Raw genomic sequence first — 12,559 nt, forward strand, 5'->3', positions numbered from 1 at the left:
TGCAGGTAAAATCCAGTCTTCCAAAATTGGGGTTAAATCTCTTTATAAACCTGGCTTTAGTTTGTGCACAATAACTGTCATGTTAAAACAGTTAAGAACACCGACGCTGAAGCACACCATTATATGATGTTACTTTACATGTAAGATTCCCCTTAGTTGGAACTAAGGGGCCATACCAAAACCCTGAAAATCTGCTCCAGACAAAAGGTATATAACATATATATTTGTCCCATGTATGAATGAATGAATATATACTTTATTAATCCCCAAGGGGACATTTTGGGTCGAGTAGCAGCCATTTACACAGAAAATAAGATAAGATATAAAAACAACAGGGATGAAAGATATATAAGATGTATGCAATAATAATACTAATACAAATAAAGATAAAAATAACAATAAAATGAAATAGCTGGATGAAAGAAAGAAGAACAGAGTATTAATTTAGTAATTAAATTAACTTAAACAGTAGAAGTGCAAGAGTGCAAGTATGTATGTGCATATTAAGTGTGTGAGGTGTAAATAAAAATAACAGCAACAACAAACAATAGGAGAGTGCAAAAATGCAAATAATGTATGTAATATAATATGTAAAGTGTGAAGTGTAGATAACCATAAACATGTACAGTGGTTAATCCACAGAGGATCTGGCAAGCGGTGACTTATTGTAAAGTCGTATTGCCGTCTTCCTGTAGCGGTCCTTGTTGCAGCGCAGCGTGAGGAATCTCTTGGAGAAAGTGCTCCGCTGACCCTGCAGTAGGTGGTAGAGAGGGTGGTCCAGGTTGTCCAATATGGACAAACGTTTCTTCAGTGTCCTCCTCTCCACCACCTGCTCCAGAAACTCCTGCTTGCAGCCAATGATGGAGCCGGCCTTCTTAACTAGCTTGTTTGTATCTACAGCATTTTGTTTTGTAGTGTTGCTCATTCATCATAAAGTTTGGTTTACGGTTGTAACAAAGTGAAATTAGAGGCTCCATCTCTGTCTGCTTTGAATTAAGCATAAAAAAACAGTAGAAATAATGAAGCTTTGCAGCAGACGACAGGCTGACCAGAGAGTGTACTCGTATGAAAAGCTTCCTCATGCTCCGGAAGCTTGAGATCAGCCCTTTGCCCTCAGGCTTTCTGCAGCTTCCATTGTGGCATTTCCCCCCTCTTCTTTTTGCCTTATTATGCGATGACAAAATTGTCACTTATTCAAATTATTATCCAACACCTCTTGAAAAAGGGGTGACCTGTTTCATTGCACAGATATGTGTGCTGCCATGGAAACCAGTTCTTGCTCTTGTTTGAGGTTGCAACAGGATTTTGAATCGGACGTAATGTTGTACATATCTGAGAGAAATGAGAGAACATTAACCTGTTGCAAAGACGTCTGAAATAGTTTCGTGACATTTTTCTAGCAAACGCGATTTAGTCGCATACATTTTAACAGTAAATATACTTTTTGTCTCAACCATTAGACCTGCGATTGACCCAAAACACTGCTTCCTATATTTAGACGTCCTCTCTTTGGATTTAAACACCAGTCAGTTTCCTGTGGGACTGTGAATAATCAAGATGACAAGTACAAGTGTGGAGTCACAGGCTGGTTGGCACCTTGTTACACGTCAAGGGAAGCCCGGAGATAACACCCAACCAACCTCACAACCTCACTCTCCGTCTCTCTGTCACGACATCAGCGAGGTCGCCCTTATCTCCTAGGAGACTGGATTTTAAAGCCACAGAGGTATTTTAGGACTGACCGCGAGAGAAGCGATGGATGGCTTGTTTCCTGCTCACTCTCTAGCTGTAATCAAGTTAAATCTCATGCTTTCTTCAGAGCAAGTGGAAGGTGGATCATAGTATTTCATAAACGTTTGGCCTTTTAACAGAGAGACAACAAGAGGGAGACATAGAGAACTGCTCCAGTTTAAGACCAAAACTTGAGTTTTACCCTTTTCTCATTTCTGCGAGATTTGTCCCTGTTGTGCTTTCACTGCAAGCTGGCCAGGAATGAGAGCAACGAATGGTGTTTGGCTGTTTCCTCCATGGTCCATTTTAACTGGCAATATGCCAGAAACAAGCTGTGTGAGTAGAAGCAGAGAGAGAGAGAGAGAGAGAGAGAGAGAGAGAGAGAGAGAGGGGGGAGGGAGTGACAGTGTCTGTGTTTGTGCACATTATCCCTCTGTGGCACGTCGCCAGTCTGGTACGCACAGTTCCACATGGCAGGGCTTCACACGCACATACAAAACACTACACACCACATACTTCAATGCACAGGCACAAGACTGACTAGGAGGATTTTGCTCTCAGGCAAATAAAGAGAGTGAGAGTCAGGCTGCACACCCGCCATCAAATACACTTAAAAATCTCCCCTGCCTCTAGAGCCACAGCCAAATAAGTAGTAAAGATGCTGGGGGGTTATTTGTGTTGCGTAAGGACTAGTCAGTCAGTCAGTCAATCGGTCCAAGAGCAAGATGTCTGGACCACTACTGGCCAGATTGCCATGAAGGTTGTCATGGATATTCATGATCTCCTGTGGATGATTCCTACTAACTTTGGCCTTCTCCTGTGGCAGATTCATGCTCCACAGAGGCTGAACCCTTTTGTCAACTTTGGACACAATGTTGATATAAAATGACAGGATGTTTCTGTGCAATTTGTTCTGGTAATTCATGGTCAAAAATGGTTTTGTTTTTAATAATTTTAATTGCAGAGCTATCTATCTGTGGCTTTACAATGTAATACTGTTTCTCTCATGATAGTTTGATGTGTGTTGTTTTTGTAATATTTAAGAAAATGCTAACGCCTGCGTATGTCATGAAAAACTTGTACTTTCCACACTTATCTGAAAGTTAATGGTACAGTCATATTATCAACACTGCCATCCGCTCTTCAGGAGCTGACTAAGGAATACACTTGAGCCAGGGCAATGTCTCAGGAAGCTTACGGGTACTGTGTAATTATTACTGATAGCACTTTTCTTTCTGCGTGTTTGTGTCTCTCCAGAGAAACTCCAGCAACTCTGGGAGCACAAGAGGCATGTATCAAGTGTCAGAACGACGTTCGTCCCCCAGCACAGGGTAAGTCAGCACACTGCTTACACGATAACAGATTTATTGCATTCAGCTTGTTTAGTATTGAAAATAGAGCATCTTCTCACACGTGTAGTTGTACTCTCACATTAATTAAGATATGCACATAAGGTATTACACTTTTATATAATATATCCCATTTTTCGTCAGACTCTCATTTAGTAGAGGGGGGAGGTACAGGTCAGGTGTCTCTCTCCATGAGGTGTGACTGAAGTATTTCTGTGTCCCTGCTGGAGATTTCAGACACATGGCTGCACCATAATACTATGACTACCACGACTGTCCTTCCCAGTCGGTATGTGAATGTGTTTCCTAACGTGACGCCACAGAGAACCTGTCAGGCCTTCTCCATTGAATCACTGACGGCACGACATACACACAGTGGCACAACAACAACTCTCTAAAGCTGTTGTCTGGTTATTAATAGCTCTTTATCAGGGATGAATGTCTTCATTTTTGGTGATTTATAGATAGTGATCTTACCAACAGTCATGTGTCTACATGTGTCCATCTGACAGTTTGCTTGAAAATACATTATTATCTATTTAATTATTACAAATTACACGTTTTCCTCTTTAAAATATCAAAATCAAGAGTGAACTAAGAGACACAACCCCCCTCCAAGATACTCACAACTGAATGTAATGCTCTGCATACCCCACATGATTGGGGTGGTACTGCTCTTTATTCCTATATAAAGTGTTAAAAAATCAATAAAAAAAATTCTAAAAGAAAAAATAATAATAATATCAAAATCAGTTTTTGCTTATTCTCTTGTGCTTTCATTCAATTCCAAACAGCATATCTCATTTCTTCCAATGAATATTGAGCCTTTTTATATTTTCACTCGGATGCGATTTACATTTTGGATACACACCCTGAAATCCTTCATTAGAAATTGCTAATCATGAGCATAATTGGGAACAATTCATGACATTATATCTTGCTTTTGATTTCATGTTGACAAAACATTTAAGCAGTTTTCATCAGGTTACTGCTTTACAACCAGCTCATTAAACTGTAATGAACCACAGTTTAGATTGTTGAAACCATAAACACGCTGCTCTGTTTTGATTTTACGTAATCTAAATTCATATTTGTTGCATGACTTGCATCTCATCTTCCGTGTATCCTTTCCCCCCCGCAAGTGCTACCTGCAGTATGATCTGTGATTATCTTTCATTTTTATTCCTAAAATGATTTATGCAGAAGCTTCAGCTCTTCGTATAATGATGAGAGAAAGAGGAAGACACTATGAGAAGGCAGAAATGGAACAAAGAAAGAAACAAATGTCCTACTTTTTGAGAAGCTGATGTTTGCAACTGTTCATTACTTGTCTTTGCTGGTGGATTATTTTAACTATTCTAACAATATGTACAAAAGCTGCCTTTATAAATACTCTAAAAAGCAGCTGGTACCTATTTGTGGTTCATTTTGGTTTTGGAAGTGCATCCAGTACTGTCAAATTAATTGATAACAATGATACATTTTGTGAGTGGAAGGGTGTTACTTTGGACTGAAGGAACTGAAATCTCTACAGAACTAATAATCAGAGGGATCAAATGAACATGTCCCCAAAGGATATAGAGTATATTTTTGCTTTTTGGGCCCTTATATGAAGCTATAGATGGCAGCCGGTTAGCTTGGCTTAGCATGAAGACTGGAAACGAGAGAAACAGCGAGTCATGCTCTATCCGACAGAAACATTGTTGAAGCTTAACTGTGTCCATTTGCAAATGACATGTTACAAATGCAAAGAACCGTCTCTCTTGCATATTGATCATCAAGTTATTATTTTTTTGTAAACATTATTTTACCATCATTATTTATAGTACAGTTTGCTCTCTTTTCCTGCAGAGCATCAGGGCGGATCAAGTCTGTGTCACAGGGCTCTGGAGGTTACGACAGTGACAGCGTTGAGATGCATCCCATGGAGGACTGTCCCGAGGCTCAGTACTATCAAATGCAGTGCCGGCTGGGTGAGGGGGGTTACGAGCACTCCCCAGGATGTGGCGGTGGAGGATCGAGGAACTGGGGTCTTCGTAAACAGGCTATCCAGAACTGGCAACGGCGACCTTACAGGAACAGCACCGAAGGCGAGGAAGGGGACGTGTCCGACGTGGGCTCCCGGACCACCGAATCTGAGGTGGAGATGTGGGAACAAGACAGGAGAGCTGTGGCTGAAGTCCAGCAGTCTGCCCCTCCCTATTCTCACCACGGCAGGTCAGGATATCGCCCTAACACAGGTAACGACTCTCTGAGAAGTTCTTTATTTTTTAGATAACTCTGTCAAACTCTCCAATCAAACATCCAGACACATGGGAGCCAGGATTCATAGAACAAAGGCCTTAAAATGACTCCCATAAGAGCAGTAACTAATGTGGATCTAGGTCAGATTGAGATGCAATGTTGCTGGAGCTGTGTCACTGACCAAAGCTCATTCTAGCGTGGATTAGCCATGAGCTCATAATGTAAGCATTGAGGAAAGAGGCCCCATATCTGCTGCAGTAGATGTAAACATTTCATGAAAAATTACTTCAAGTCTGAAGTAACTTTCTCAAGGTTTTTCTTATCAAAATCACGAGTCTAAGGACAGAGAGTGTAGTGTGCTTTACAGCCCTCTGATTTCAGGCTATATACATGAACTTGAGTTTACCTAAATAGCTGCAACGCCAGTTGGTTACATTCTTAGCTATTTAAAGCTATACTGCAAGGAACGTTTAACTGGCTATGAAAAAGTCTCAATTTAATGCTAATGCCTCTATATGACCTACATAATTAAACAAGACCATCAACGAGAAGACACATTTTATAGTTATTCTTAATGCGCAGACTGTCAGACCCCGCTGCAGTGGAAAACTAAAGATGTTCTATGGTGCTCAGAACCACTACTCCACAGGGGCCACCAACATATATTTTTTAAGTTCCTCGCAGTCTGATATGTGATTTTTTTTAAAGCATCTTGAGACAAATAACCCCAAAACTGTATGTGTCCAAATTGCAGAAGCATCAATCAGAAAACTGAAAAAAGTATTTAATTTGTCCAACATTGCATGAACAAAAAAGAACAGCTGATACAAACCAACAAGAAAGGGATTAATACATTTAATTTGATAAACTCAACACTCTTTTATATCCCACCAGTATGTCTGTTGATGAGTAGACCAAGTCATACATTGCTGTTGTTGCTAAACAATTTATTTGTATGTCGTTTGTATTAATGAGAGCGTTGTTTGCCTGTTGTGTCATCTCAGTTCCTTCTCTCATACCAAGCTTTGCTTCTACAAGTGAGTCGCCAAGTCAGACCGCCAATCATGCCCGCTCATTTCTTCAGATCCACCACAGATTGTGCAGCTCTCTGTTAACTTCCTGCGCTGCCAAAATCCTTAAACTCACTGCTGCCCTCCATTTTACTTCACCTGCTGTCGGGTTTCTTCTAAATATCAGGCGGACTGATGCAGTCCGGGATGGAGCGAAACTGGGCCAGCCCAGAGCCCTATGACAAATTGGTATGAACTGCCATGACTGCCCCCGTGAACTCAAAAGGTTTTTCTCACGTAACACTCACCATGTTACTGGCATTCCTCTGCTATGACGTAGTTCTCCTTATTTGGAGAGTCTCTGCCAGGTTTTATCAGATGGTATCTATCACACAATTTTTTCTCAGCATGTAACGCACAGCTCGGCTTTTTTAGTGCATTTGGCAGTCTTGAGCGTAGGTGGTGTGAGAGAGAGAAAGAAAGAGGAAGAGCGAGCGAGCGAGAGTGTAAGTATTGGTTCATAGCCCTGATGGTTTTGAGCAGGCGCCTTCCAAGGCCAAAGATGAAATGAGTCATCTAGGAGCTATCTTGCTGGGAGGAATAAAACAGACTTGGATTGGACACATGGTATAAGCCAATAGATAGCAAAGAAAAAATTATGTAATCTCATTGAGTGTCTTGTTGAAGGTTGGCGCCACCATGTGACAGAATATCTTTTAAACATTGTTCATTCGTTAATGGAAATAAACTAAAGACCATCTCAACAAGCTTACATTTCAATTCATTCTGTCTATTTGTATCATATATCTTTACATATTCATATAATGATAATCATAATCAGGTGTATGTGTTCCAGTTGTTCAGTATCAAAATCAGCTGTTACAAAGTGCCTGACAAAAAACAAAGATAAAATCATCAAAAACAAGTGGTACAATGCCAAATATAGACATACAAATGTAAACCAATCCTTGCGTCTTACATCTAACTATGGAAACAGCCAACAAGTTCTTGCCTTCGGACCTCAGACTGCATGCAGGTTGATAAATATAAAGTAATTAAAAGATGTAATCTGGCCATGAAGTACTAAAAGTAATGACAGTTAAAACAATTTGACATCCAGGGTTAAGATTTAAAAGGTAGTAATCTTCTTGTTTCTTAGTTTTGTCAAGTCTCACAGCTGAGCCAATAGTTTTTTGGTTTATGACAGTTAAAAGACTAAAAGTCAGTGTAGATATTCAGGGACAATAATTAGGATATATCCTCTTCCGGCTTTAATTTTGTACCAGAATATACCGAAACCTTAAAAATATAGTGACTTTCTACTTCCAAACTCCAACTTCCTTGAAAACTTCGTCCAAATTGAACACAGCGGCCTGACGGTCAAAACTTCTGTGGAACCCCACATTGTGTTCAAGAGGATTAAAAGCCTTTATCTTGCCACAGGTCGGTCTGATGGGGTCTACAAGCCATGCCGTCATGAAAAGAGCCCGTCCAGATCAAACGAGGTGATCAGTCCAGAGATCCTGAAGATGCGCGCAGCTCTCTTCTGCATCTTTACCTACCTGGATACTAAAACCCTGTTGAGAGCGGCTGAGGTCTGCCGGGACTGGAAGTTTGTGGCTCGTCATCCAGCTGTGTGGACCAGAGTGCTGCTAGAGAACGCTCGCATTTCTTCCAAGGTGCATAGTGAACATCTATATCCCGTGTGCAGACTATGAATCAGTAGCATATTCAAAGCAGTATAATGTTGGGCATCATCTTTGCTGTGCATTATGAAGATCTTCACTGATCCACATATTTCTGCTTTAGTTCCTGAGCACAATGTCTCAGTGGTGCACTCAGACGCACTCCCTCATCCTGCAAAACCTCAAACCAAGACAGCGGGGCAAGAAGGAAATCAAGGAGGAGTATGTTAAAAGCACACGGTAAGACACAAATAGTGATTGGTGAGAGGAGTTGTTTTCTGCTATTTGATTGGATCTGCATGTTAACCATCAGTTTTCATTTCCTGAAAGAAGACGGGAGTAGAAGTTCGATTTGATCGAAGAAAGTGAAGATGTTTGTGTCGACATGATTTATGTGAAGGATCAGAGTACCATTGCAGCTTGAATCTGCTCTGACAAAACAGACACACTGCTTCCTGTGCCACTGCAAACACTGGAGGAAATTTTGTTATGTACTATAAATGGTAGAAGTGCTGTTCTGAAGGACAGGCAAATTACTTCCTCTCTCTCTGTCTTTTTCTGTTGACCTTCCCTCACGTTTCCATCTAAGTGGCGGTCTGGAAGAAGGTCTGGAGGCGTTGTTAAAGGCCACCGGAAGCAACCTTCTAATACTGAAGATTTCACACTGCCCCAACCTGCTGACCGATCGCTCCCTCTGGCTGGCCAGCTGCTACTGCCGAGCTCTGCAGGCTGTAACCTACAGGTAGACCAGTACACCCAGGTCCCATCTCTGCACACACATTACAGTTTAAACCACAGTGACTTTGCTTGAATGAGTCCATAAGACTATACTCAGTGTTATGCTGTTGACATGTGTGTGATTTGTGTAACGTTACACTTGTGTGTTCCAGAAGTGCCACAGATCCAGTTGGCCAGGAGGTGATCTGGGCCCTCGGAGCAGGTTGTAGAGACATCATATCCCTACAGGTGGCGCCACTACATCCATGGTAATAGACAAAGAAATATACTTTTGATTAATACCAAATATTGTATCTGTCCTGATATCAGTGCTTGATAAATGAATGACAATTGACCATATTTTTGTCTCTTTTAGTCAACAACCTGCTCGTTTCAGTAACCGATGCCTGCAGACGATTGGAAGATGCTGGCCACACCTCCGCGCTCTTGGTGTGGGTGGGGCTGGATGTGGCATTCAGGGGCTAGCCTCGCTTGGTAAATATTGTTTAAAAATATACCATTCAGCTTGTAGTTTATTCCTTTCAGTGATTTTAGCTACAGCACTTATTAAGTACTCAAACATCCTTACCCTGCTTTTTAAATCACGACCACAATCACATATGCAGAAACAGAAAAGGGACAGAGATGATTAAACAATATTATTGTCATATCTGGCTGTCAATGTATTCCTATATTTATTTGCATTTCAAGCACTATTGGTTGAGACTTAAAACAATCCTATGTGCACAACTGTAACATTTGCTGTTGTATCTTATCTCGACACTCTTCTCCATCTCTGCATTTCCTCACCTCCATTCACCCCCTTCAACCTCCCACCACCACCAGCGAGGAACTGCATGCGACTGCAGGTGCTGGAGTTGGATCATGTGAGTGAAATCAACCAGGAGGTGGCAGCAGAGGTTTGCAGAGAGGGCTTGAAAGGTCTGGAGATGCTGGTGCTCACTTCCACACCAGTCACCCCCAAAGCCCTGCTCCACTTCAACAGTGAGTTTGAATACTGCTGATTTACTGCCTTAGATCCTGTGGAGAATATGCAACTTTTAACTGTTAACTGTAGTATTCTCGCTCTGATTTGATTCTTAATACTGGTCCCACAAGACTGTGCTGCATCTTGTGCAATAGTTCAGTGATATAGAGGTATTATTAACATCGGGCGATACACATTTGTTGTTGCGGTTAGGCTAAAACAATGTAGGTTACTGTTACATTAAGGCAGCTGTAAGAATAACCTAGGAAAAGAAAACTATAGTTGAATTATTAATGATTTTTATAGATAAGTAAAAAGATATTATGAGAACATACTGTTGACCCTGAAAAATAAAAGTAGCAACAAATAATGAATGCTGTCTAAATCCTCCTTCTCATCTAGGTGTTTGCCGCAACCTGAAGTCTGTCGTGGTTCAGATTGGTATCGAAGACTACTTTGAGGACCCCAACAGTCCTGAAGCTAGAAAGCTGTTTGATGAGATGGTTAACAAGCTTCAGGTAACAGCACACATCAACCCCTACACACACCGGGGCAAACTGTCCATAGGGCAGTCCGGGAAGACTCCGAACATCCGATCCATTCCATGTGCACTGGCCAGATCGGTTTTGGATCAGTTTTTATTTTTCACTTTTTGATGTCAGTAGTTACTGTACGGTCCTCGGCCAGCCGAGCCCTAGCAGCCACAGACAGCAAAGAGGGGAACACTGCCTGTCAGACTATCTCATTTTTTGGATTCAGTACTGTGATGACGTGCTGATACCAAATAAGGAGGCAGGTGTCTGCCAGACATTCCAAAGTATCTTGAAGGTTTTCTTTAGCGTCAGTCACAGCACGTCCCTTTCAATACAAGTGCAGACAAGTTTCCATGAGGGAAATCAAGACCCATGATGTTTCTTCTGCACAATCTGGCTGAACTTTCAGTTCCCCGATAATCTGTTGTAAGCACATAAACGAATAACATTTTATGTGCATGTTTATACTCCGAAAAGAAGAAATGTTATTTTTGGTACATTATTATTTTACTATATAACCCCTCTGCCATCCATCAAGTGCAATGATGACTTGCTGCGTTCACACCAAACGCGGCGCGAATTTGACGCCTAAGTAGTTTACATGCAAAGTCAATGCACAGACGCAATAGTTTGCGAAAAAGCGATCTTTCGCATGAATGACACGTTTGACGCGGCACGAATAGCGCGTTTGACGCGGGGCGAATTCACACAAGTTGAAATTTTGTATTTATAAAAGTATAAAGCAGAACTAGTGGTTATTATTTCCATGGTGAATGGCAGAAACAGTTACTGTTTTTACGGAGATAAGCCAGACGCAGTTCCCGGAGGAGTCGGTGAAATTCACCGAGCTGTGTGCGGCTATGGATGGCGTTTTGAGCCCAAACACGAGGGCGTTTGATGTTCCAACGTTTTTGGGACTTCCACAACAGGTATAACGCAGAAATAAAGGTTATTTCTTCCATGGTCGATAGCGGAAATGATAGCTCTTTTCACGGAGATAAGCAACGGAGATGAGCCACGCCCCCTTTGACACGTGGTGTGAACACAGCTTTTATTGTCGCGCCGCGTTTGCCGCAAGGACATGTTTCTTTTGTCAGCCAACATGTTCTTGGACTTTTGCTAGACTGTATGCACATGACTGACATCTCGACCAATACTTCTTCAGAGGATAAGATGTATCTATTTTGATCACACTACACACTGTTTAAACCATGACTCAATCCTGGAAGTCCCAGTGATGATTGGTTGTGGAAGCGCTGGTGCTAACTCACAGAGACTAGGGTCATGCATATAACTGACCGCACACAAACAGAGATATAAAAGCTGTGAAATCCCAGGTTTTATTTATGTTTTGTTTTTATGAGTCAGTTTACAGTGTGTTTCTCTTGGATATCACACTCAAGATGGTACGATTGCTCAGCAGTTAGGTAAGCGTGTCAAAAGCAGCAAGTAAAAAGGACGCTTACAGTCATCAACCTGCTGTATCTCAATGCTTTAACGTTTTTAATAGCATTCCATAATTCTGCTAATGGTAGGAAACATAAAGGTATGAAGACAACAGGGGGGAAAATGAGGGTTATGCAGAAATTGCCTTTGAAACAATTTGATTCTGATATCCCTTCCATCCTTTTTCTTTTAGGCTCTGAAAAAGAGACCCGGCTTCTCCAAAATCCTCCATGTGAAAGCAGACAGTCTCTGCTAACATAATTTGTGCAGATTCTTCAAATCTTGGAGAGGTGCCATCTTGGCTTGGTCAATCAAAAAGACCCAGCTGTTTTGAGCCCGCTCCACGGGGTTGAAAAAGTCTGCAGCACCGACAGAAACAACAGAAGATCGCCATGATGAACCAGGGCCGAGGCCCTATGTGCATACTCCCATAACTCATACACTATTCCAGTAAGGGGGAAATCAATAACTCCTTCATGTTGGTCAGAAGGCTTCTTTGGACAAACGATGGCACTATATATCAGAAGAAGGTCCTAGAGCGTGCAGACTCAAATAACACAACACAAATGTCAGATTCCCTTTTCTTAATCGTCTCCTGCTTTCACCACAAAAAAGGATTGTGTTGTCGCACAGAGCCAGATTTCTTTCTTGAAACGCCTGGAGCCAGGGGACAGCACTGTATTAATCCTTGACATATACTCAAGACTACCTTCAACACCAACGGCTTGTGGGCAGGAGCACATTATACAGCGTACACACTTTCCACAGAAGTACATACAATGGTGGCAGGAGTATGAAATTGTAGAGAAATTGCTTTCCTTAACAAATGTTGAGTACTCAAGGTTAAGAGTCTTCA

The 12,559-nt window shown here is 41.6% G+C and overlaps 1 protein-coding gene across 1 annotated transcript in view; it reads left to right on the forward strand.

The window, feature by feature from the left end:
* fbxo41 (F-box protein 41) overlaps positions 1 to 11,959 on the forward strand; it is a gene marked incomplete at both ends in the record, with an annotated part of 30,210 nt that extends 18,251 nt beyond the window's left edge. The window contains 10 exons of the mRNA XM_079219734.1: positions 2,989 to 3,062; positions 4,932 to 5,320; positions 7,778 to 8,013; positions 8,144 to 8,259; positions 8,609 to 8,761; positions 8,910 to 9,005; positions 9,113 to 9,231; positions 9,583 to 9,741; positions 10,127 to 10,242; positions 11,897 to 11,959. Coding sequence (XP_079075860.1) covers positions 2,989 to 3,062; positions 4,932 to 5,320; positions 7,778 to 8,013; positions 8,144 to 8,259; positions 8,609 to 8,761; positions 8,910 to 9,005; positions 9,113 to 9,231; positions 9,583 to 9,741; positions 10,127 to 10,242; positions 11,897 to 11,959 — 1,521 coding nt within the window. The remainder of the gene's footprint in view (positions 1 to 2,988; positions 3,063 to 4,931; positions 5,321 to 7,777; positions 8,014 to 8,143; positions 8,260 to 8,608; positions 8,762 to 8,909; positions 9,006 to 9,112; positions 9,232 to 9,582; positions 9,742 to 10,126; positions 10,243 to 11,896) is intronic.
* Between the last annotated feature and the right edge of the window lie 600 nt (positions 11,960 to 12,559).

The sequence above is a fragment of the Taurulus bubalis genome (genome assembly GCF_910589615.1).
Source record: "Taurulus bubalis genome assembly, chromosome: 6".
NCBI lineage: Eukaryota > Metazoa > Chordata > Actinopteri > Perciformes > Cottidae > Taurulus > Taurulus bubalis.